Here is a 24,899-nt window from a genome sequence, read left to right on the forward strand (position 1 = left end):
GACACTTGGGTAATTTCTACCTTTTGGCCGTTGTCAACAATGCTGTCATGAACACTGGTGTACATGTATCTGTTTTGCATCCCTACTTTCAAAGATCTTTAGCATATACCCAGAAGTGGAATTTTTGAGCCATATGGTAATTCTAATGGGGAGGGGGCAGTGTTCATCAGGGTTGTATCCTTTCACCACACTTACTCTATCTGTATGCTAAGCAAATAATCCAAGAAATTGGACTATATGAAAAGCAATATGGCATCAGGATTGGAGGAAGATACACAGAGGACAAAACTTTGCATGCTAAAAGTGAAGATAAGATGACTTGAAGCATCAATACTACAGTCTTTGGTATGGATTACACCTCAACATAGAGAAAACAAATTCCTTACAAATGGACCAGTAAGCATTATCATGATAAATGGAGAAAAGATTGAAGTTGTCAGGAATTTCATTTTACTTGGATCCACAATCAATGCCCATGGAGGCAGCAGTGAAGTAATCAGGTGACATATTGCATTGTGTAAATATGTTGCAAAAGACTTCTTTAAAGTGTTAAAGAGCAAAAAAAATGTCACGTTGAAGACGAAGGTGACTCTGACCCAATGCAATGTATTTTCAATAGCCTCACATGCATGTGAAAACTGGACAATGAAAAAGGAAGATCACAGAAGAATTGGTGCATTTGAATTTTGGTGTTCGCAAAGAATACTGATAATACAATGGAATGCCAGAAAAATGAACAAATCTGACTGGAAGAAGTACAGCCAGAAAATGTTACTTAGACGCAAGAATGTCCAGACTTCATCTTGTGTACTTTGGTCATGTTGTCAGAATGGACCAGTCCCTGGGGAAGGATATCATGTTTGTTTAAGTTGAGGGTCAGTGAAAAAGGAAAAGACCCTCAATGAGATGGATTGACACAATGGATGTGATGATGGGCAAGGGTTATGAGGTTGGCGCAGGACTGGGCAATGTTTAGTTCTGTTGTACGTAGGGCCACTATGAGTTGGAGCTGACTTGATAGCACCTAATAACAACAACAACAACAAGAGTGGGCTCTGATGGTTCACCTTCCATGTTGGGGACCTAGTTTCAATTCCTGGCCAATGCATATAATTTGAAGCTACCACCTAACTGGGAGTGGAGGCTAGCATATTGCTATGATGCTAAACAGGTTTCAGCAGAACTTCTAGACTAAAAGGGACTAACTAGGAAGGAAGGTGATGCATTTCAGCCAATTACAAAGGTTGAATTGCCAAATAATCATGGCACAGGACCAAGCAGTATTTCATTCTGTTGTGCATGGGGTTATCATGAGTTGGGGAAACTTGATTGCATGTAATGACAACATGGTAATTCTATGTTTAACTTTTGGGGATCTGCCAAACTGGTGTCCATAATGGCTGCACCATTTTACATTTCCACCAGAAATGTGGATTTTAGATGTTGGGAGTTGGTCTATTTTAAATTTCACCTTATTCTTTTGGTTTGGTCATTTCTACTATGAAGGGTCCTTACTCTTAGAGCTTAAGAGAATTACATGAGGTTTCCAACTTCTCCTCCTTGCCAATACTTGTTAATTTTTGTTTTTCTGATAGTGATAGTCTCTGTTCATTCAGACTGATATTTCTTTTGCCAGCTGATGCTCTCAAAATTTTAGTTTTCTTCTAATCTGGTTGATTTCATGCAGTTGCAAGTTTTAATAGTTTTATCTACAATAATTGTCTGTGTATACTTCTTAGATTTTCTATATTTCTTTGTTTTCTTTCTTCTATGCCTCTCTTTCCTTTGTTTTTTCTTTCTTTTTCAAAATTTAATTTCAGGAATCTTGAGCCTGTTAGACTTCAGTAGGATGGCTATAATATTTGTCTCTTTTCCCTGACTATTCTTTCCAATTGAAAAGGCTTACTGATGTCACTATCTTTGTTGAATCTTTGCTCTGATACTTTAATCCATTCAAAGGTTTTAAAAGTACATTATAGCCACAACTTTAAGTTTGACCCTGACTATAAGGCTGAGTTTTAGTTGGTCTTTGTTGTGTAAATATTTTGTAATTTTTGAATATTTTTTAAAGTTTAATTTTTTTTTTTTGGTTTAAAATCAGTTCACCATTTTCAACTTTGCAAAGTCTTACATTTCTTGACTCACTCTATTTCCTTTCATTTCTGTTTGAAAATTGGCTAAATCATTCAGCAGCCAATAATTTTCATATAATGCTTTGCCAAATGCTGCCGATAATGACCAATATGTGCTATTAACATTATATTTTCCATCTATTTATTTTAGAGCTATAGGTATATTAGGATATAATTTGCTTTCCAAGCTATCATAGGAGGCATTTTTACCAAATATCTCATACTGCATAAAATAGATTTTCAGCCTTATAATATCCATTAACTGCTTCCTTGCCACCAATTGCCTGAACACCAAGCCAATACCAAAATGTTAGGCTTCTGTTTTGCCAGCATCCTTTTCCTGATACTAATTTCTGAATCAGTTAGGTAGGCTAGATTATCTTGCATTAATTAAAAAAAAAAAAAGAAAAATCCTAGTTGCTTACAACAATAAAAGTATAGTTCCTTCTCATGCTCCATTTCCAACATAATTTGGCATGGCCCTCAGTACGTTCATGGACCTAGGCTGAAGGAAGTTCCATGTTAATGTGCTTCTGTGATTGCCATGGCAGGAAAGGAAAAGGGGTATGGAACCACATGCAATGGCACTTCAATAGTTTTGCATAGAAAGGACATATATTCCTTCTGTTCATATTTCACTGGCCAAATCAAGTTACAAAGCATGCCTGACTTCAGGGGGAAGGTGGAGAAGGAAATGTATTTCTGTTAAGCGCCTAGGAGGAGAATCAGAGTATCTTAAACAGTCCTAATGATTGCCATGATGGCAATACCTAGGCTGGAAGAAATGATTGCTGGCAATAGTGGAGATATTTAGGATTATGGCACACTGACTATATGTGAGACTAGCCCTGCTCCCATTGTTGCAGGCAATAAACATGATGCTTTTCTCCATATGGCTTTCATTACAGCTTCATTTCATTAGGAAATCAGTAGGGGTATTCTGTAGCATTATAGAAATACCAGCAATCAGACCAACCAAGTTGCCTACAAAGTCGGCAGTGCTTCTTCAGTCATGGTTTGAATTGTGTCCCCTCAAAATATGTGTCATCTTGGCTAGGCTATGATTCTCAGTGGTTTGGCAGTTATGTAATGATGTCATCATGCCTTATGATGTGATAAGCCAATTGGTTGTTAAGGGGATTAAGGAGGGATGCAACACCCTTATTCAGGCCACAATCCTAATCCAATGTAAGGAGAGTGCCCCTGGGGTATGCCCTGCATCAATTTTTTTTATCTCCCAAGAGATAAAAGGAGAAAGAAGTGAACAGAGGAGGGAGCTGAGTACCACCAAGAAAGAAGAGCCAGGAGTGGAGCACTTACATTAGACCCAGGGTTCCTGCACTGAGAAGCTCCTAGACCCAGAGGAAGATTGATGCCAAGACACATGGTAGGCCCAGAGCTGACATGGAGAAAGCCTTTCCCTAGAGCTGACACCTTGAATTCAGAGTTGTAGCCTCCTAAACTGTGAGGGAATGAATTTTTGTTTGTTAAAGCCATCCACTCGTATTATTTGTATCATAGCAACACTAGAGAACTAAAACAGCTTCCTTCAAATATTCAGCAAGGAAAAATAAATTCATAGGAGGATCTCGGTTCCCTTTTTCCCCTAAGACTATGGATACGAAACAGAATTTGAAATTCTGTGGTAATAATGATAAGAAAAACATGATGTTGACAATAAGGACTTTGAGGATACTTTTTTATGGTAGTGTTGACACTGATATGTTATTAATGTTACCTTCTTTTTCTGGCAAAAGTGCCCACATTAAATTTGACCAAGTGTGGGAGCAGGTAGCAGAACTTACACTGGAATTAGGGTAGGTGATCGCCTTGTTAGGCTCAGTATGACCCAAAAGGGCAGTAAAATTTTAGGAAAGTTAATTGTGTAGCATGTAATTTTTTTTTGTTTTGTAAGGTGGACATAATCATAGGGACTATGAAGAGAAGTTTGTTTCCCCAGCCCAAGTATATATAAGAAGTTCCTAGAAGGAATATTTCATTTCAAAACGATCCCAGAATTCTTGATTTAGTTGGTAACAATATTTAAAAGTATGTAGAGTTACTGGAAAATAGTCTATAGTGGGAGAAAGAGACATAAAGGAGATTTTAGTGTAAAAGGAAAAATCTTGCTGGGCTTAATGGGCAATTCTGGGTCAAATCTCAAGTTCTACAAAATGTGTAGCTGGATGACCTTGGGAAAATACTTATACTCTTTAAACTTGAAATCCTCACTTGTGATAAAGTGGAAATAGTACCTCCTTATAGGACATTTACAAAGATTAAATGGGATAATGAATTAAATGTGCTTAGCTCAGGGGCTGGCACTTTGAAGGTGCTTTGTAGTTATTGACTCATCACCTGCCTCCTCACAGAAGGAAATTCTGAAAGCAAGTGGAGAGGCTTGTCCTATGCTTTGGAAAAATGAGAAGGCATTTCAGGAAAAATACCAAAACCGAAACTCGTAGTCATTGAGTCAATTCTGACTCAGAGGACAAAGTCGAACTGCCCTACAGGGTTTTCAAGGCTGTGACCTTTATGAAAACAGAATGACACATCTACCTCCTGAGGAGTGGCTAAGTGAGTTTGAACTGCTGACCTTTTGGTTAGCAGCTGAGAGCTTAACTCCTGTGCTACCAGAGCTCCACAGGAAAAACAGAGCAAGAATATTGCTACAGAATTTCCAGATTTTCTGAGTAGTCACAAGACCTCTTCTCCCAGCTCCAGATTTTTATGATGCTGTTTTAGTCTCTTTTCTACTCTTCTTATTTGTCTGCTTATTATTTGCTCTTTTTCTTTCTGTTCATCCCCTCCTTTAAAAAAAAAATAATAAATTATTGTAGGCTCTAAGTTTACCCTCTCTTTTCTTCTGTTATCTTTTCTTCTTCATATTGTTCCATCACTCCATTAACTCCAATCTATATTTCTCTTTCTCTCTCATTTTGTTTTTTCTCTTTTATAATTTGTTCAGCATAGTTAGTTGCCCTGGAAGTCTATGAAAGTAGGCTGGGTATGACTTTGGTGCACCTCTGCCTGCCCCTTTCCGTAGCTCTCCTCAGTGAGTTCCATGACCCTTAGTGGAACCCCTTCCTCTGTACTATGTAACTGTTTAAGATCCTGGGCTTTAGCAATGTGTTTCCCTCACTAAAATCTATTCTTAGAAATGGACTTGATCAACTCAGACTCACAAAAAATGTTAATAACTTATAAAGTTTGGTGCTTTACTTTTCCCAAAGGTACTAGAACTTCAATCAAGTATAAAGCCTTTAGCCAAAGAAATAAATCTCTAATGATAATTTCAAGCAATGGAAATGATAGAGCAGTTTCTCTGGGACAGGAGACCTTCCCTGCCACATCTGCCTATTCACAGGGCTTGTTCTGCTTTGATATTTTAGAAAAAAGTGGAAGAAATAGATGCAGAGAAAGCTAGAGTTAGATTTAACCATATTCTGGTACACGCAAACATCAGTTTGGGGCTAAAAACTATCTCATTGCAGAGGGATTATGTGCAATAGATGCAACAATTAATTTCAAGTAAATTGGTTCAATATGGATTTTTCATCCCTTCTGTATTTTATCAATTTTAATGTAATTTGCAAGGTTATATAATCTCCATTATACATGTTTGCAAATAGCATGAATCATTATAACCATAGAACCTTATGCACCTGAGTCTTAGCAGCTCAGTGGGGATTACCAAATGTCAGCCAAGCCATTCTATCCACTGTGGGCCCAGTGCCTAAGGTCTGTATGCTTTTCAAGGGCCTGTACAAATATTTAACCCCTGGAAAATTTTAGCGGTTCTCAAATATGAAAAATAAATAATAAATGTAGACTTGAATATCTACAAATATAAACATGCCATCTAGTTATTGCTTAATTATTTTGTCATTCCACATAAATTATATTTAATGTGGGAGGTAAATATATTTTAATACAGTTGATGTGATATGGGATGGATCTTCCACATATAATAAGAGCACAGGGTCCCTCAAGGTCTTAGAACAGCTCTGAGTATCAGAGATTTGAAAATGTGAACCAATGTGGAAAAATGTGATACTGTCTCTCCAGAATAAGGGAAGTCTTTGAGCCCAAAATGGAGCCATTAAACATCATATGGAGCACAGTGCTACTCTGATACATGTGGGGTCCCATGAGTCGGAACTGACTTGATCGCAACTGTTTTTTTTTTTTCATGGTTTAGGTAGGAGACATTGCATTCCATGTGCCCCTATCCAGTTACAGAAGTGGATTGAGGGATGAGGTAGCTGGAAGGGGACCACCAATATCAGTGAAATAAGCCAAAATTGAGGAAGACAGTTTTTGCCAGGATTTCTCTGGGAAAGAAACTGTTATACATAGTTAGGAAGATATTCATTGATAAGCAGCTTTAGATGGGATTGGGAAGCTCAAGGCATGCTTCAGAGTCAAGAGGTGGTCCCCCAAATGCCTCTTAGGTCTGTTGAGTGGCAGGTCTTTTGTTTTACTAAGGGGGGTGGGTTGTGCAAGTTTGGAGACAGAGCTGAACTTCCCAGGATTGAGTGTCCCCACCAGTAGCCTTTCTGCCCTTCCCCAAACAGTCAAGCTGCCCTCTAAAAATATGTTGAACTAATACTTAAAGAATATCTGTTTGAAGAGACATGAAATTACTAGCTGCCTAGTTGTCCACAGCCCTGTATTTGGTCCAGCACTGGCCAAGTGTGACCCATCATACCTCAATGTCATAGCCGATGCCATGGGCTTTACACATCTGGAGGAAAACATAGTGGAAAACCAGGGAAAGATTGCTGTGCTTTAGCTGGGTGGTCATTACTGCATAGCGACTGGTTGCTGATGACTGGAAAAGACCATGGCTGAATGTTAGAATTTAAAGAATACATTTAAATAATCTTTTCATTTTAGCATATTTGTAGATTTACAGAAAAGTTGCAAAGATAATACATAAAGTTCCCATACACTTCACTGCCAGTTTCACCGACTGTTATCATCTTACATTGTCACAATGGAGGAACCAAACTTACACTGCTATCAACCAAACTCCGTATTTTATTCAGATTTCATTAGTTTTCCCTAATGTCCTTTTCTGTTCCAGGATCCCATCCCAGATACCAGATCTCATTTAGTCACCATGTTTCCTTAAGTTCCTCTTGGCTGTGACAGTTTCTCAGAAGTTCCTTGTTTTTGATGACCTTGACAGTTATGAGGGGTACTGGTCATGTATTCAGTAGAATGTCCCTAGATTTGGGTTTGTGTGATGTTTCTGTCATAGTTAAACTGAGAGAATGGGTTTTTGGAAGGAAGACTACAGAAGTGAAGTGCTATTCTCAATACATCGTAACAAGGATACATGCCATCAACATGACTTTTCACTGATGTTAACCTTGATCACCTAAGATCACCTGCTTGCCAGGTGTCTCCACTGTAAAGTTACTTATTTCCTCTTATCATTTAAGGGATGAGGAGAGGAGAAATGTTAGGATTTTTATTCTAACTGCTTTCTTTGTTTGAAAACTACTTTTTTTTTTTTTTTTGTCTAGGTTGCTTGTCTATCAGCGGGAGTTCTCCCAAGGGCACTGGTTACAGTAAGGCCCAAAGTATTTTGTTTGTATATGTCCTAAAAACTTTAAAAAAAAATTTTTTTTTTTTTTAAATTGTGATTTGGGTGAAAGTTTACAGAGCAAATTCATTTTCCATACAGCAGTTCCACACTCTCAGTTCACTTTGTCTCATGACATTGACTACAATTTCCCACAAGGCAACGGCTCTCTTCCCACTTCTCCATAGTTACCTATCCTGTGTCCTTCCCTCCCATGCACTCTTGCCCCATTAGCTGTTTCCCTGTGCATACACAGCCCTTCTACTCACCATGATTGATCTCTCCAAGGAGTGTATCTACCTAATGTAAATATTCAGCTCATATGCCTGTCTTTTGTTTGTCTGGAAGCCACGGGAGTGGGTTCAATTCCAAACCTGAATGGCAACTAGGGGCCATAGTCTCAGGGGTTCCACCAGGATCTACAGACCAGCAAACCTGGTCTCCCCCTTTTTTTTTTTTTATGATTTTGAGTTTTGTTCCACATTGTTCTCCCACTCTGTCCAGGATCTCCTACATAGATCCCCCTCTGAGTGGTTGCCAGTGGTAGCCAGGCACCATCTAGTTCTTCTGGTCTCATAATCATATAGGCTGAGGATCACATGGTGTACCAGTACCTTGGACTAATTGTTTCCATGCATCTTTGGTTATCTTCATTCTTCTTTGCTCTGGATGAGGAGAGACCCATCATTGCGTCTAGATGGCTCCTTGCAAATGTTTAAGATCCCAGTTGCTACTCACCAAAGTAGGATGTGGAACAATGTTTTTGTGTAGTATGTTATGCTATTTCCTAAAAGCTTTTAATATACCCTGAGACTGGAAGAACTAGATGGTGCCTAGCTACCACTGTCAACCACTAGGAAAGGAATCAAAATAGGAGATCCTGGATAGAGTGGGAGAAAAATGTGGAACAAAACTCAGGATCATAGAGACTGGTGAAACCCTCAAGATTATGGCCCCTAGTCACCCTTTGGGGCTAGAATTGAACTTGCTCCTGTCACTTCCAGTCAAACAACAGTTGCATATAAGGTGAACATTTACACCAGGTAGGTACACTCTTTACAACAATCAACCATGGCAGATCAGAAGGGCAGTATTTACATAGGGAGATAGCTCAGAGGGCAGGCATGCATAGGAAAGAAGGACACAGGCAAAAGGTAACCACAGGGAGGAAGTGGGAAGAGAGATGTTACACTGTGGGCATTACAATCAATGTCATGAAACAAAATGTGTATGAACTGTTCTATAGAAAATGAATTTGCTCTTTAAACTTTCACCCAAATCACAATAAAAACAACAACAAACTTATAACATAAATAAAATATGCACAAAATAAAGTATTGGATGCTAGCAGGAGAGGAGGCAAGGTAATTATCATGTGTCCTTTGTAAGATATGATATTTGTTTTTGACAATCAACTGTGTCCTTGTATATCTGGAAATCTGTAGAACTGTATATAGGGCCTTGGCCAATTTTACTCATTGGTGTCGAGTCAATTCTGACTCAGAGTAAACGACCCTATAGGATAGAGTAGAACTGCTCTAATAAGGTTTACAAAGCTGTAAATCTTTAAAGGAAGCAAATCGCCACATTTTTCTCCCATGGAGCGACTGTTAGGTTCAAGCTGCCACACTTCTGGTTAGCAGCCTAGCTGTTAACCACTGTGCCATCAGGGCTCCTATGGCCAGCCTTAGGGCAGGGGAAATGAAGGTGACTGGCCCAGATTACGAATGCCGGGGATGCTCTGATGCTGGATAACTGAGTACACGGTGCTGTTGTTGTTGTTGTTATGTGCCGTCGAGTCGGACCCAACTCATAGCAACCCCTCCTTGGGTTTCCAGGGCAATATCACTATGGAAGTAGATTGCCTCATCGTCCTTCCGAGGAGTGGCTGGTGGGTTTGAACTGCCAGCCTTCTGGTTAGCACTCAAGTGCCTTAGGCACTCCACTACCAGAGCTCCTGAGTACATGGTGCAGTGACTTGGAATAGAAGGAAAAGGAAGTGCTGCTGATCCAATGCTGGCTGCAAGGGATCAGAATGACCTGTCACTCCTTTTAATCAGATCTTGGCCTCTATCACTGTCTCTGAGATAATACAGGGTAACTGACTGAGTGCCCAACAAATAATGAACTCCTTTTCTCCTCCTATATCTCTCTCTCTCTCACACACACAGACTTGTACATCCCCACACACTCAGATTGCATGTTTACCTCTTGTAACATATCCACCCACTTAATGTGTCTTCTTTCAGAAACACTTAGATCCAGTACTTTATCTGTGGATCACATCACAGCATCATTGATTTAGGCTGCTCTTCATACACTGAACCAAAGTCTATGTCTATAAAAAATGTTAAGCCTCACAAGTGAGTCCACCTTGTGTTGTGCACCTCTATTAATATTGCCCCATTGGTAACCATTTTTTTTTTTTTTAAAGAAAATTGATTTGACCATCATATACCTCACAACTGTACTGTCTCATCACAGTGGCCTGTAATGAATTATTCCCTTGGCTGTCTCCCTTACATAATTAGCGGTTCTCTGAGGGCAGGCACTCTTTGGTTTTTTAATCCCTAGCATTGTGCATGATGCTAGCAGAGAGCAGCACTTAGTGTTTCTTGAACGAAAAAAAAGAAAGAATAAATAAAATAGAAAAGCAGATGGCACTTCCCTCTAAACTAAGAGATGCTTAAAAGGTGATAAATCAAGGGACTTCTAGTCCATGAGTGCTTTGAAGCAGGTAACTTACAAGCACAGAGGAGAGTCACAACTATCCTTAGAGAATGACAATTCAGAGCAATCACTCCAGGCCTTGCCCTCTGGAGGACATCTTTTGGAGGACGTGATAGCTCGATGACTTAGGAATTATTGGTGGGGTGTTGTTGTGTGCATTGGGTCAATTCTGACTCACAGTTGACTCTTTAGGACAGAGTAGAACTTCCCCATAGGGTTTCCAAGGCTATGATCTTTATGGAAGTAGACTGTCATATCTTTCTCCCAAAGAGCAGCTGGTAGGTTTGAACTGCAGACCTTTTGGTTAGCAGCCAAGCTTAACCACCAGTGCTCCCACCTTCACAAAGAAGCTTGAGATTTTGTATATGGAAGTGAACTGTAAATACTCTGGAATTCCATTGTGGTTACTGAGCATGTAATTGCGTGGTAATTACCATGAATTCACAAGATAATTCCAAGGTTATTTTTGTGTTCTAAACTTGTCTTAGGCTGCCATAGTATATAAACTAGTAAAACAAAGATCAGGCCCAAGTCAGTGAGGGAGGTAGCCAGGCATCTGGGAGCAGAACCCAGCTCAGTACAATGTTCCTTGGCTCCCAAATGAGTGGAAGGGCTCACTGTCCAATAGGACATGATTCCTGGGCAGCAAATAAAAATAGGCTGTCCTGGGATTTCTTCTCTTTAGAGGTAGACTGTAATTGTCCTTCCTCATGGACTCTGGGGGTGGTATTCATAACGATGCAGAAAAAAGAGCCAGGGTAGGTGGTATATGTCTCCCGACTGCCTCTTCTTTCGCATTGAACCTAATCCAGACCTCTATTGCCTGGAGAGCTGCCTCTCTTTCTGCCTTGGAGAGGTTGGGAACATGAGCAGAATTCTGTAGCAGAAAGGTCATATGTGACTTTGGACTCAGAAAACTGACGTTCCAAACCTGACTAGTCCACTTAATATTTGTGTAATCTTGCAGATGTCATTTAACTTCTCTAACTAGTGATGATTAAATAAGCTCCTAGCACAGTGCTTGGCATCTGATAAATGTAGCTACTATTATCTGTCACTGTTCCTTTGAAAGCATCTACAAGGCCTGCAACAGTTTGGACCTATAATAACTGTAATTTCCCAGGCCTTTCCTTCTTCACTGGTATGCTGGTCTCCTTGGATTCTGTGCATTACTGCTAGATTGTTCATTTTCTCAAACCCAGGTTGGTCAATGTCATTCCCCTGCCTCCAGTGTCTCTTTTTTGCCTTCAAAATGAAGTCCAGAGACGCTGGTTGGCAGGTAGACCCTCCCAGCTATGTTCAATGGACTGCCCCAACCATTTTTCTCTCTCTGCTTCTATTCTCTGATTCTCTGCTCCGATTCAGCTGGTTCATCTGCCATCCCCTAACAGACCCCAGGCTCTCTTCAACCTCTCTTTCCTCTGATGGGGGAGGTCTCCTCCTCCTCACTTTAGTGACTTCCCTACCTTTTAAGACTGGACCAAGTTCTGGGTTTTTAGTAAAGTGTCCCCAGTCCCTGCCAATACACACTTCTCCTAGGACTCAGGCAGCAGGTTGAGGAGCTGGCACTCAACTGGCACTTAAATGAGGCCCTGTGTTTTTTCTTGTATGTGTGATACCTATTTTTATATTGTGGTAGTTAAATTTGTGTGTCAACTTGGCTGGGCCTGGTTGAGTGTCTGGGCAGCTGAATGTAGTTATTCCCCATGGTGATTAACTCCATGATAGAATCTACCGGAGCAGCTGAGTAGCTGCTTTGGATATGTGGTCTGCTTCCTGTATATAAGAAACAGCTTTGGGAATGGTCTCTAGCTTATGGCACACTTGAACTCTGCATGTAGCTGTGTCATTGTTCAGCAGCCTGCCATGCTCTGCTGACCTTGGGACTTTTGATGGACTTGAATTAATGGCCTGCCATGTGGTTTGGTAACATCAGGATTGTGCCTTTTTACTTGTCAACCTTGGGCTTGTCAGTCTCAGTAACCAGAAGCTGTCTGAGTGAAGAAAAGCCTCCAGCTCCAGTGGGCCAGGAGCAGGAAGCAGAGCTGAAGCCCAAGACTGAGGGGCTTTCACCCAGCCCCTAGAGCCTGGCACTTTGAACTTGGACTTAAAGCCTCCGAACTATTAGAGAATAAACTCCTGTTTGTTCAAGCCATTCCACTGGTGGTATATTCTTGTCAGAGTGGTACTAGGTAACCAGAACATATATCAATATCTGTCTCTCTATCTTCTTTTGTTTTAACTCCTCCAAGACAGTTTAATATCTTTGTATCCCTGATGTTTGGTTAACTTCCTTGCATATATTAAGTGTTTAATAAATGTGTTGTAATAGTGCAAATAAAGATGAACATACAAGATACACCTACTTTTTCAAGACTCCACAGTTTCTATAGGAAAAAAAGTCAGTAATCTAGGGCAAAAGTTGTATGTTGCGATCACACAGACCAATTACACAGGTGATAGAGTATTGTTGTGAGGATTAGGTGAAGGTGTAAAGACTTTGGTATGGGTCTGGGACATAGTAAGCACTTGATAAACATTAGCTATTGTTATCACTTCTTAAATTATATAATTCACAAATAAGGTCAACCATATAAAATAAAAACTACCCAGCCACCCAATAAATCTTTTTGCCAGAAAGGGAATTAAATACAAAAATTTGGGTTTTGCAACTTATTTACTTTATGCCCTTGGGCAGCTCACTTGACAGTTTAGCCTCAGTTTCCTAATCTGTAAAATGAGTGTAAAAATTCCTATCTTATCTATTTCTTGGGGTCACTGTGGGGAATCAAAGAAACTCATGTATATTTAAACTATAAAGCATTATACAAATAGAAAAGATCATTATTAAGTGGTTGGTTTGTGTAATCTACTCTTTTGTGAGGCTATACAATCCACTTCAGTTTGCCAAGCAATAAGAAAGAAATTGCAATTTGAAAATATTACATGCTATGTCCTTTAATCCAGCAATTCCACTTTTGATGATGTATTCTAAGATATACCTGAAATGTACAAAATAATGTATATAAAAAGTTATTCACTGCAGCACAGGTTGCCATATTAAAAAAACTAGATACTACACAAAAATCCACTAATAGAGGAAAAGGTAAATAAATTATGGCTCATCCATGCAATGGAATATTATGCAATTTTAAAAAAGAAAGGAGAATGTTCTTAATGAACTGGTATGGAAGCTCTCCAAGGAAAAAAGTGAGATTCAGAAGAATATGTATTATAGGTTGTATTTTAGGAGCTCTGGTAGTGTAGTGCCTAAGGCATCTGACTGCTAACCAAAAGGCTGGCGGTTCAAACCCACCAGCCACTCCTCGGAAGGAAGATGGGGCAATCTACTTCCGTAGTGATACTGCCTTGGAAACCCAAGGAGGGATCGCTATGAGTTGGGTCCAACTCGACGGCACATAATAACAACAACAAAATAGGCTATATTTTAGGTATAAATGGGAAAGAAGAATAATCTGTATGTATATTTATTAATACATGCAAAAAGGCACTCTGGATGGATACTGAGAGCAGTGGTTACCTTTTGTGGGGTGGGGTGGGGACTGGGCAATAGGAAGGAGAATTATCAGTGTATAACTGCTTACAGTTTGCCTTTGAACCATGTGACTGTGTCACATACTGCAAAATAAAATAAGATCTTCATTAAACTTTATTATTTTTTGGTTAATTAAACCTAATTTTGAAGACAAGTTGAAAATGTATATCTCATGCATAGTCTTAATATGTAAAGAATTTCATTATAGAAAGACAGAGTAAAGCTTTTCTATATGATTCATGGCATAAATGATATGATTTATTCTACACTTTTCGTTATTTATTTGGAAATCTATGCTATCTCGGGAGTCTGTGCCATGTCCATTCATATTTCCTTTCTAAATTCTCCTCCACGACCATCCAGTCCACTCAGGGCTCACTGAATCTTGGCCTAGCCCAGAGCAGGTTAGAAGTTAATGGATAATGACAATATGTCGGGAAACAACCTTATCACACAGGGAGATAAACCCTCTTCAGGAATGAGCTTAAGCTGCACTAGATCAGAATCTTTGACTTGCAGTCAGTGTACGGCATGTAGGATGCACAATGGTTAAACACACAGGCTTTAGAATTTGAGAGGTCGGGGGTTAAACTTGGCTTCAATACTTGCCTGCTGAGTGAACTTCAGTAAGTTGCTTGAGGTCTGTTAACCTCAGCACCACTTGCCTGGTATATCAGGTTGTTATAAAGATTTGTCGTGTAAAGCACTTAGCAAAGTCTCTGGCTTTGTGGAGTAAAGGCTTCATACATTTTAGATGTAATTATATTATTATAAGCATTTTAGTTTTCTGCTAATCTATCTGTGTCCTCTCCTAAACTTGCAGCTCTCTGAGGGCAAGGACTTTGCTACTCATCCTTATGCCCTCTGTGCCTAGTACAGTGCCAGGCACAAAGGAGATGTTCATTAAATAGTTGCTTAATTTTCTTCTAGTTGATGCTTGCTGAAACTGTTACCTAAATATTAGCTAGGGTGATGGTTGATGAGGACTTAGGATGTGATCTGTCATAATAACGTTACCTCTTTCTAGAAGATTCTGGAAGAGAAAGCCCTTTGAAGGGAAGGATGTGATACAGAGGGACAAGCCCTTTTTGTGACCTTTCTGTCTTCCAGCATTTCACCGGATATGAGACTGCTTGGGCTAGGCTTGGCACAGAGCCTATTTTACAGGCCTCATAAAATCAAATCCTGTTAGAGGCTTTGGGCATCATCCCTTATTTTACAGATGAGGAAACTGAGGCCTGACAGAAGATCAGAATTCATGATCCCTGACCCCAGACCAGCGCTCTTCACTCCATACATCCATTGACCACATTCAGAATGTGTGGGAATTTCCGAGGTTAGCCTTTTCTAGCCAAAGCCCATTGCTGTTGACTCGATTCTGACCCACAGTGTTCCTATGGGGCAGAGTAGAACTGCTCCAAGGGGTTTCTAAGGCTGTCAGTCTCTATGGAAGCAGATTGCCACATCTTTCTTCTGCGGAGCGACTGGTGGGTTCCAACTGTAGACCTTTCTGATTAGCAACTGAGTGCTTTAACCACTGCACCACCAGGGCTCCCTTTTCTAGTAAAACGGGAAAAATAAAAAATAAACTATTACTGCTAGAAGTCTAGTCTTATTAAACTACCTTTCTAAATCACAATCTAACAAGAATGCTTCAAGCTAAATAAAGGAAGCTTGAAATACTCCTTTTCACTGGAGAATATAATTTTGCTTCAGCCACAATTTAAATTGATTTAGTTCTGAGCACCAGCTCTTGAAGTGTGGAGCCTATTCTATTTTCACCATGATACTTGTTTTGACAGTGATGCATTTCAGTTGACATAGTTGAAATCCTTATGTAATAAATCTCTGCCTGAAAATTAATCATGTTTATAATATTCTGAGAATTAATAACACCCATTGCTCAAATCATTAACTTAAAAAAGGAGCTTCCAAAATCTGTTCTCGGCAGTAAGGGACCACAAATAAATGAATGTTTGATAAAATAATCCAAGCCGCAGTTTAACAAGCGTAAACTTGAATGTGGCTGCAATAACACAGAACTATTGTTTAAGGGTTGGCAGAGGCTGATGAGGTTCTTATTTCAGTTACGAAGCAGGCATCCACATGCATAATGAACCGCTCTCTGAATTATTAATGTGTTGCTTATTTAGCCTCATCTGTCTAGAAGATAATGTATCCTAACTCTAATGAGTGATTGGTTTTGTACATAATTACAGTAGCAGCAGTTGCAGGGAAATGTGCGCCTTCAAAGAAGGAGTTCTAAAAATAAAGTCATCACATAAACTCTGTTGTTGTTGCATTCTATCAAAATCAAACCCGAAGCATTTGAGAAGTCATAATAAATTACAGGAGACAGAATCATTATTAACATCATAATTTAACACAAAAGGTTTTACTTAATCATTCATTACAGATCATGTGCTGTTAAAATGCTTGTAAATGACTTGGGTTGTTTTAAGATATTTACATAGATAGTCCCTTTGGCCACTTACCAACCTTAGTGTGGAGCACTTTCAGAGAGAGAGGAGGAAAAACTGATAGAAGAGGGTAGATTTATGGCAACCATGAGAGAACTTTAATTAAAAGTTAAAAAGTTATTAGGTGATTCCTTTTCAGTTCTCAAACATGCACCCCTGGGACTGATCAGATCTTGTTTGTAACATCAAGTGGTTGTATGTGGAGGACACTTAGTCAGAAGCCCCTTTCTCTGATCTAAATCAGGCATTTGCCACCTGTTTGTGATATGGCACAGTAACTCTTCTGACAGTCCAGAAAAGTTTTTGCTTTCTCCCTGCATAGCATGTTGTTCAAAGGACAGGCCCAAACTGGAAGCATGTTCTAGGCATTCGTTCTGATTGGGCTCTCATTATCTTTGTGGTTTCATCTGTGCATTTCCTTTTCTTTCTGTCTTCAAAGGGGGCTGTCAACGGACTCATCGTAAACCTGATGCACCACAGTGTGTTCACACTTGTCCACGGACCTTTAGTTTGGTGGCAAATAGTAGGTGTGTGCGTGTGTACATGCTTCTTTTTAAAGATTTCCCTGTCTCATGTACACACACACACACACACACACAGAGTGGCACAATGTTGAGAATATCCATTTATCTTTCTAAAACCAAAAGCCCTTTCAATTTATCCCTACCTCAGAAAACCTTCATAGCTTTTCTTCAGTGATTGCAGACACATTTAAATTACTGAAGAGCATAATGCTTCCCTCTTGTGTGCAGGCAGTTCCTAAATGTGTGTAAGACTCTTGATCACAGGAGAAGTCCCATATGTTGCCTGTAGCTAGGAATGAAACCTATAGGCAAGACTGGGAAAATGGGAGAGTGCTTCCAATTCACAGTATAACTTCTGATTATAGCCTTCTGAAGCAACATACTAATGTGCAGCAAATTGTCTCTGGAAGCCTTGTGCTGAATACTAACTCAGCTTCCAGCTTCCTTTTAGTAATGGCAGGGAGTTAGGTTTGCCACATCAGAAGGGCTCAAGTTTAAAGCTGTCTCTCCCTCCCGGTTTGAATTAGGATCCTAATGGTCCCTATAGTGAAGACAGAGGGGGTTAGAACTGAGATTTCTCAGCAAAGTCCTGGGACTTAATTAACAGAGGTCTAGTCTTCTCCTAGGAGCCCAGATGCCAGAGTGGTTAAACACTTGTCTGCTAACCGAGTGGCTGGCAGTTCGAACTAACCCAGTGGCTCCATGGGAGAAAGATCTGGCTATCTGCATCTGTAAAGACTGCAGCCAAGAAGACTCTGTGGGGCAGTTCTACTGTTACATGGGGTCACTGTGAGTCAGAATGAACCTAACAGCACACAGCAATTACAACAATTATCCTCTCTAGTCCAACTCTGCTTATTTTCTTAATAAGCAAAGCCTTTGCCGGTGCCTCACAGGACAACTGGATTGAGGAGGAGAAGGAAATGGTGGCCTAAGGCCCCAAAGACATCTGGCACTCTCTCCAGGCTACCCTTCTGAGTATACACTGAGTCACTGCCAAGGTGGTGACTGTGGGGACCCAGGGTAGAGTCAAATAAGGGTTCTTGAAATCCAAAAGTGTATCCTGGACCCGAAGAGGCTCAGCAGAGAGGCAGGAGTTACTTCTCTGAAAAGGTATCTCTGGGGTGTCAGTGTGGAGATCCTATTAATCACCAGGTTTTTCTTTTATTTGTTTGATGTATTTGAATTTCATGTAGAGTTTGATTTTCCAGCAGGGTATAAAACTCACTGTTGTAGGAGAAGGTAGAAGAAATAGTCGGCAACCGTGATGAGAGAATCTCAGTACACTATTACATGCTGTTTACGTGAAAGGGCACTTTGTCCCCTTAATCTTCGTTCTCCTTCCCCATGACCAACTGAACCTGCTGGATGGAGCACCCATGACCCCATGGAGAATGACCCTTTGTTACCCAGATCAAGAGCACTGAGGTTGGTAAATCTCAACCAGCCTCAGGAGTGCTGGACCTGCTGTTGCAGCCACTCTGGCCATGGGGCTAGTAGTGACATGGAGATTGGAGTGATGGGAAGAGGTAGATCGTGAGGGGCCTCATCAGCCAAGCTGGGAAGTTGAGATTTTCTTGAAGATGACAGGAGTCATTCAAAATTATAAACAAGGAGACAAAATGCTCGAATTTGCTTTTCACCTTGACTATACTGACTGCTAACCAGAAGGCTGGCGGTTCAAACCCACCAGCCATTCCTCAGAAGGAAGATTGGGCAATCTACTTCCATAGTGATACTGCCTCAGAAACCCAAGAAGGGATGGCTATGAGTTGGGTCTAACTTGACAGCACATAACAACAACAAACAACATATTGACAGAAAGGAGCTCTGGTGGTACTGTGGTTAAGGCACGGGGCTTCTCACCCAAAGGTGGGCAATTTGAACCCATCAGCAACTCCACTCGAGGAAGATGAGGCAATCTGCTTCTGTAAAAGATTTACAACTTTGGAAACCTTTTGGGGGTCAGTATGAGTCAGAATCAACTCGATGGCAATGGGTATATTGATAGTAGTGTTGGTTGCAGATAGGGGGAGAAACAGGAGGCAAGAAGGGCATCTTCATAAGGTGTTATTCTAATATTCCGTGTGAGAGACGATGAAAGCTGAAACGAAGGCATATCTGTGTGGAGGGAGAGGAGGAGGCAGTTTTGAGGCATTTTTAGCAGCTCGAATGACCTGGGTACTGACTGGATTTTGGGCTAGGGGGTGCCCTTGATTCACCAAGAGGAAGTATAGGGGGAGGTGCCAGTTGGGTAGGAAAGATGAGGAGTGCAGTTTTGGGCAGTTTGATGCTGAGGGCTCTATGTAGAGAAGCTCTGCAGAATACTGGATGTAAGAGTCTGAAGTTGGGAAAAGAGATCTGGACAAGAGAATTATGGGTTTTGTCAGAAATAGCTGGTAACTGAAGCAGTGAGTCTACTTGCCCAGGGAAATAAGTTGAGGAGGGAAACAACAAACAAGTATTGCTTCATCTATTTTGAATGTCCTCTCTCCTCTCCTTTGACCAAGAAATTCGTAAAACCTTCCTGGAACCTATTTTGGAGAACTTCAGTGACTTTCCTGAGGTTATTTCTTCTTTTGATAATCAAAGTGCCTGACATACAGCAAGAGCTCAGTCATGGAGGCTGTGTATTGCAGAGCTCAGTGGACAACCAGGACCTGTTGCTTACCGGCATAGCCAGGACCTTGAAATGGCTCGTTTTCTCTTTCTTTGGAACAGAACGGGGCACTTCGAAGGTGCTCAGACTGCAATCCAGATGGCCATTTGTCAGGTATAAGCTGAGCTGAGTCAGGGCTAGCTGGTCACTATATGACAGGTCCAGGTCTGTTGCCCACACCTGATTAAAACAAGAGCAACAGAAGTGAGGGTGACATCACCAAATAGGAAAGAAAGCCCTAAACTACCCCATTCAGACCAAAGCATGGCAGGCCAAACTAAACCAGTGAACATGTGACTTCACGGAGTTGATATTTTCACTTCTGTTTCTCTGTTGTTCAAGGGAGGACTAGAGCTTCCACAGTGATTCTACTCAGAAGAGTCAAGGTTCTTGTGGGGAGTTACAGAAATGAAACTGCATGGCCTTAATAATCGAATGGAGAAGCCCCCTCATGAAAGGCTGGGTTGACTTTGATTTTTCTGCCTGGGCTTTGCCATTTCTAAGGTGGTCAGTGCAATGTTTTCTGCTGAGAAAATGACAGCACTGGACTGGAACTTCAGAGGGTGGGGAATAAGGGAGACAGAAAGAGGGGGAGATGTGTCTGATGGGAAGAGTGAGTAAATACAGAAGAGTGGTTTGCCCTGAGTTTGGAAGAACCAGCGATGGCCTATGGGAATCAGTATGATGCTCGAGGGATGCTCCTGGTCGGCCTGTAAGTCTTAGCTCTACCAGCATTTTACCGTGAGAGAGCAGGAAAGTTACTTCATCACCACGGTGTCAAGTGTGGAATGGTGATAACACCTACCCTAGCTGTACCCAGGGTGATCAGGAGAACATAATGATGAAATAAAAATGAAAATATGTTGAAAACTATATGAATGTAGGCTACTAGATAACTGAGTAATCTCCATTAATTCCTTTCATAAATAGTTACTGAGCATCTACTCTGTGCTGGGCTGGTGATAGTAAAAGTGAGTCATGTGTGACCTCGCCACCCTCCTGTGGCAGACATTCTTATTTGTTCTTGGCATTTTACCCCCACTAAATTCAAAAGCAGCCCCAGGATCCTCAGTTCAATGCTTAAGGCATATCCTTGTTCTAGGTACTAGAGAACGAAAAGTAAATACGCTTCTTGCCATGGAGAAGGCAAAGGCAGATATATATGCATTCATTTAATTACAACACAATGTAATATGTGACATAATACAAGGATGGAACCAAGTACTACTGAAGTAAAAGAAAGAACAAACTAGGTTTGTCTAGTGAAGGCACGACTGCATCTTAGAGGAGGCAGCATTTGAATTCCTACTTATCAAATGTGCCAGGTACTTCAGAAGCAACACTTCAGATCTTTATAATAACCCAGAAAGTATTATCCCCATGTCACAGATGAAGAAACCCAAGTCCACACAGCTAGGAAGTGGTGGTGTTGGGATTTGAATCCAGTGCTGCCGAGCACCAAGTCCACCCTCTTCCCATTCCCTGCTGGAGGAGATGGCACTAATCCTGGCCCAGGCAATCCTCATCCTGCACCAATTTCTCAGTCAAATTAAAAGCTAAAGTTGCGGAGAATCAAAACATGTCCTTGTTTAATATAATCCACGCCTTGGAAATGTCTTGTGGAGAAAATATGAAGTATTGTATTTCTGGAGTATGCTGTAATTAGCAGTAATGCATTTTCACTGTAGGAAGTTGGAAACTAACACATTTTCATGAAGGCTTGATTAAACATTTTTTTCCTCATAGAAGGCCTCCGTGTGCCCCACACACCAAGTTGGTATGGTAAGATACACAGTGCGTCTGCCCTAGAGTGGACTCCTCTCAGACCCATCTAGCAGTGAGTGACTTGAGTAAGCACTGAATGTAAATGCCATCATTATAAGGATATTAAGAGGTCAAGCTGTCAAGGCCTCTTGCTAAACTGAAGCTAATTTCAGGAGTCATATTCGCACAGTAATGCCCTTTTACAATAGCAAATAAATCACATTTGCAACAATTGTTAAAAACTAACTGCCAAGTATCTGCTGCAGTAGAAAATATCCTATTTGTCAACTTAAATGTTTCCTGCTGTATGGTAGTATAAAATGCAAGTCAGATGGGGATGGCTACTTTTCTTTAATATGAGAGAATAAACTTGCTGGTCTTACACTTTTTTTTTTCCCCCAGAGCTTCTATTTTGACATTTTAACATCCTTGATCAAAAGGAAATGTATATAACGAGCATCATTAATATTGATGTTCCTAATATTAATGTTTTGGTGATAAGGATTTCAATAGGTAGGCAGCATGGTGTAGGGGAAAGAGTGAGAACCAGGGCGTTAGAAAAACCCTAAATCTGAAAGTAATCCCTCGCAGACAACCAGACACTATGGGAGAGAGATCCAATAGATCTACTACCTCAGGACCATAGTACGGGGGGACACCAAACTCAATTGGCACAACAAAATACATAAAAGTATTGCTCCACATCCTACATTGGTAAGTAGCGACTGGGGTCTTAAAAGCTTTCAAGCGGCCATCCAAGATGCAGCTAACGGTCTCCTAGCATTGGAAGTGAAGAACGCAAAAAAAAAACAAAACAACAACAACAAAAAAACACCAAGGGCATTTAGAAGCAATCAGCCCTAGAACACAATGGCCCTTGAGACCAGAAGAAGAACTAGATGGTGCCCGGCTACCAATGCCAACCACTCAGGAAAGGATCAAATCTGGAGATTCTGGATAGAGTGAGAGGGAAAACATGGAACAAAATCCAAAAACTCAATAATGACCAAAATTACTGGTCAGATGAAATCTGGTGAGACCCCCCAATACTATGGCCCTGGAATACATTCTGCACCTGGAATAAAACTTACCCCCAGGGGCTGGCTCTCAGCCCAACAGTTAACAAGATGTACATACAGACCACTCAACCCAGGATGATGCACCCATATACCCTATGGTAAAACATCCCTTAGAACAATAGACCATGGGACATCAGAGGACCAACATTCAAACTGAGGAAATGCAGGACAAAGAGGAGTACACAAATATGAGGGGCACAGGGGGAGGGTTATAGGGCAGGGAGGGGAGGAGACTGGGTTAGGGTTGGACATGGTGAATGGGGAATGAAACTAAATGTACGCGTTACACTGAATGCAAAACAAGCTCTTAAAATTAAAAACAAACAAAACTTTCACCCAAATCACAATAAAAAATTAAAAAAAAAAAAAAAAAAACCAACTCTAAATCTGGCCCTTACAAGCAGTGTAACTGATTTATTTAATCATGAGAGTTATTAATAACTGAGAGTTATTTAAGCTCCTTCAGTCTGTTTCTTTAAGCATAAAAGGAACAAATGGCAATACCTACTGCACAGGGTTTTGAAAGTAAAATAAAATACATGCATATAAAAATGCCTTATAAAGTTCAGTACAAATGTTACTTATCGTATAGTCAGTAACTGTAACCCCCCAAAATGGTTCCCAGACTCCATCTTGTTTGGCCAAGCCTGTAAAAATTGCAAGTCACTCCCCTGCCTTCCCTTGTCACGTATTAACCACCTCCCCAGTAACGTATTAACCCACTCTTAGAATACTTTCAAGCCATTAAGCTTGCTAACGGCAGCCTCCTATCAGCACACCCACAGGTGGTGGTCACAAGGTGTTGTCCAGGGCCCCCTCTTGAGTAGGACCGGGTGTCATCCAGTCTGAGACCAGTTACACAGCCCCCATCCCCAATTCCTTAAACTCAAGTATAAGTATCCCTGGAAGGTGGGAGGGGTTAGCGATCATCTTGGATCAGTTCCAGCCACTGCCCTGGACGCTGAACTGCCAGCAATACTTTGTAAGCCTGCTTTCATTGTCTCTATATTCCTTTCTCCCTGTTTTTGTGTTTCTTCTGAATAAACGTTCATGTCTCTGACTACACCTCTTTGGACTCTCGCTACCTACTCAGGAGGAAGTTTTAACCTTCTCGGAAAACGCCCATAACACTTAGGATTACTGAACATTTCCTTTAAAAAGAGTAGAATCAGAGGAGGTACAGTTTCAGTGGTCTACGTAGCCATTAACGGGCCATTGGTGGTTCAGTGGTAGACTCCTCCCCATCCATGCAGGAGAACCAGGTCAGATTCACGACCAGTGTACCTCAGCCACAGTCATCATCAGTCGGACTGGAGGCTTGTATGTTGCTATCATTCTAAACAACATGCAAGTTTCAGTGGCGCTTTCTCATTAAGATGGACTAGGAAGAAAAGCCTGGTGACCAACCAATGAAAAGCCCATGGGTCACAGGTGGTCTGAAATGCAACCAATCGGCCCAGGACCAGGCAGCACTTCATTCATTGTGCACGGGATCGCATGAGTGGGCAGCTGACTCAAAGGCATCTAACAGCAACAGCACTATAGCAGGTAGAGTGTCCCATTTAATCACTGTTCTCTCCATATGTCATTATTTATGTTCGGCTTCCCAACAACTCAGTCAATAGGTGCTTAGATTACGGTCAGGTTACACCTCCATTTTACCAATGAAGACAAAAAACAAACCTGTTGCCATGAACTCATAAGGATCCTATGGGACAGAGCAGCACTGCTGCATAGGGTTTCCAAGGCTGTAATCTTTATGGAAGCAGACTGCCACATCTTTCTCCCACAGAGGAGCTGGTGGGTTAGAAACACAGACCTTTCAAAGCTGAGCACTTAACCACTGCGCCACCAGGGCTCCTTCCCGATGAGAATACTGAGGGTCAAAGAGAGGCCTCGCAGTTTGCCAAAGATCACACAGCACACGGCCAGAACTCTGGCCTTTCTGGAGCAGAAGTGCTTTGCTTCCCAGGCTGTTCCTACCCTTTGGTTCACAAAGGAAATAGGAGAGCAAATTTCCTTAAGCCTTTTCCTCAACAGCAGGCCTTCCTGAATGGCTCAGATAATTGTTTGTTCTCCATCTGGTTTTTCCATTGAAGATAGCTCCTCAGGCAGGCTTGGATTGTGTGTCGGGGTTCCTATCTTCCCTCCAGACTGTTAGCCCTTTAAGGGAAGCTGCTGAGTCTTTGTCTCCCCACAGCACAGGATCGGCAAGCAACAGGACACAACAGCCATTTCTAGCACCTCCAGTGCTGCCCTGTGAACGCCTAGCAATCTTTCGGGAACAGGGGCTTGCTGGGCCTCTTGCAGCTGATTTCAGACAAAAAAAAAAAAAAAAACCAGCAAAAGGACACAACAGCCATTTCTAGCACCTCCAGTGCT

General features: G+C 41.1%; 1 protein-coding gene across 1 annotated transcript in view; it reads right to left on the minus strand.

Moving 5' to 3' along the window:
• The window catches only part of IQCH (IQ motif containing H), a 379,945-nt gene that overhangs the window by 23,189 nt on the left and 331,857 nt on the right, over positions 1–24,899 (minus strand). The window contains exons 18-19 of the mRNA XM_042783268.1: positions 19,687–19,854; positions 6,844–6,966 (exon numbers count right to left, since the gene is read on the minus strand). Coding sequence (XP_042639202.1) covers positions 6,844–6,966; positions 19,687–19,854 — 291 coding nt within the window. The remainder of the gene's footprint in view (positions 1–6,843; positions 6,967–19,686; positions 19,855–24,899) is intronic.

The sequence above is a fragment of the Orycteropus afer genome, unplaced genomic scaffold, assembly GCF_000298275.1.
Source record: "Orycteropus afer afer isolate SDZICR_OR568_19922 unplaced genomic scaffold, OryAfe1.0 scaffold00015, whole genome shotgun sequence".
In the NCBI taxonomy this organism is placed as follows: domain Eukaryota; kingdom Metazoa; phylum Chordata; class Mammalia; order Tubulidentata; family Orycteropodidae; genus Orycteropus; species Orycteropus afer.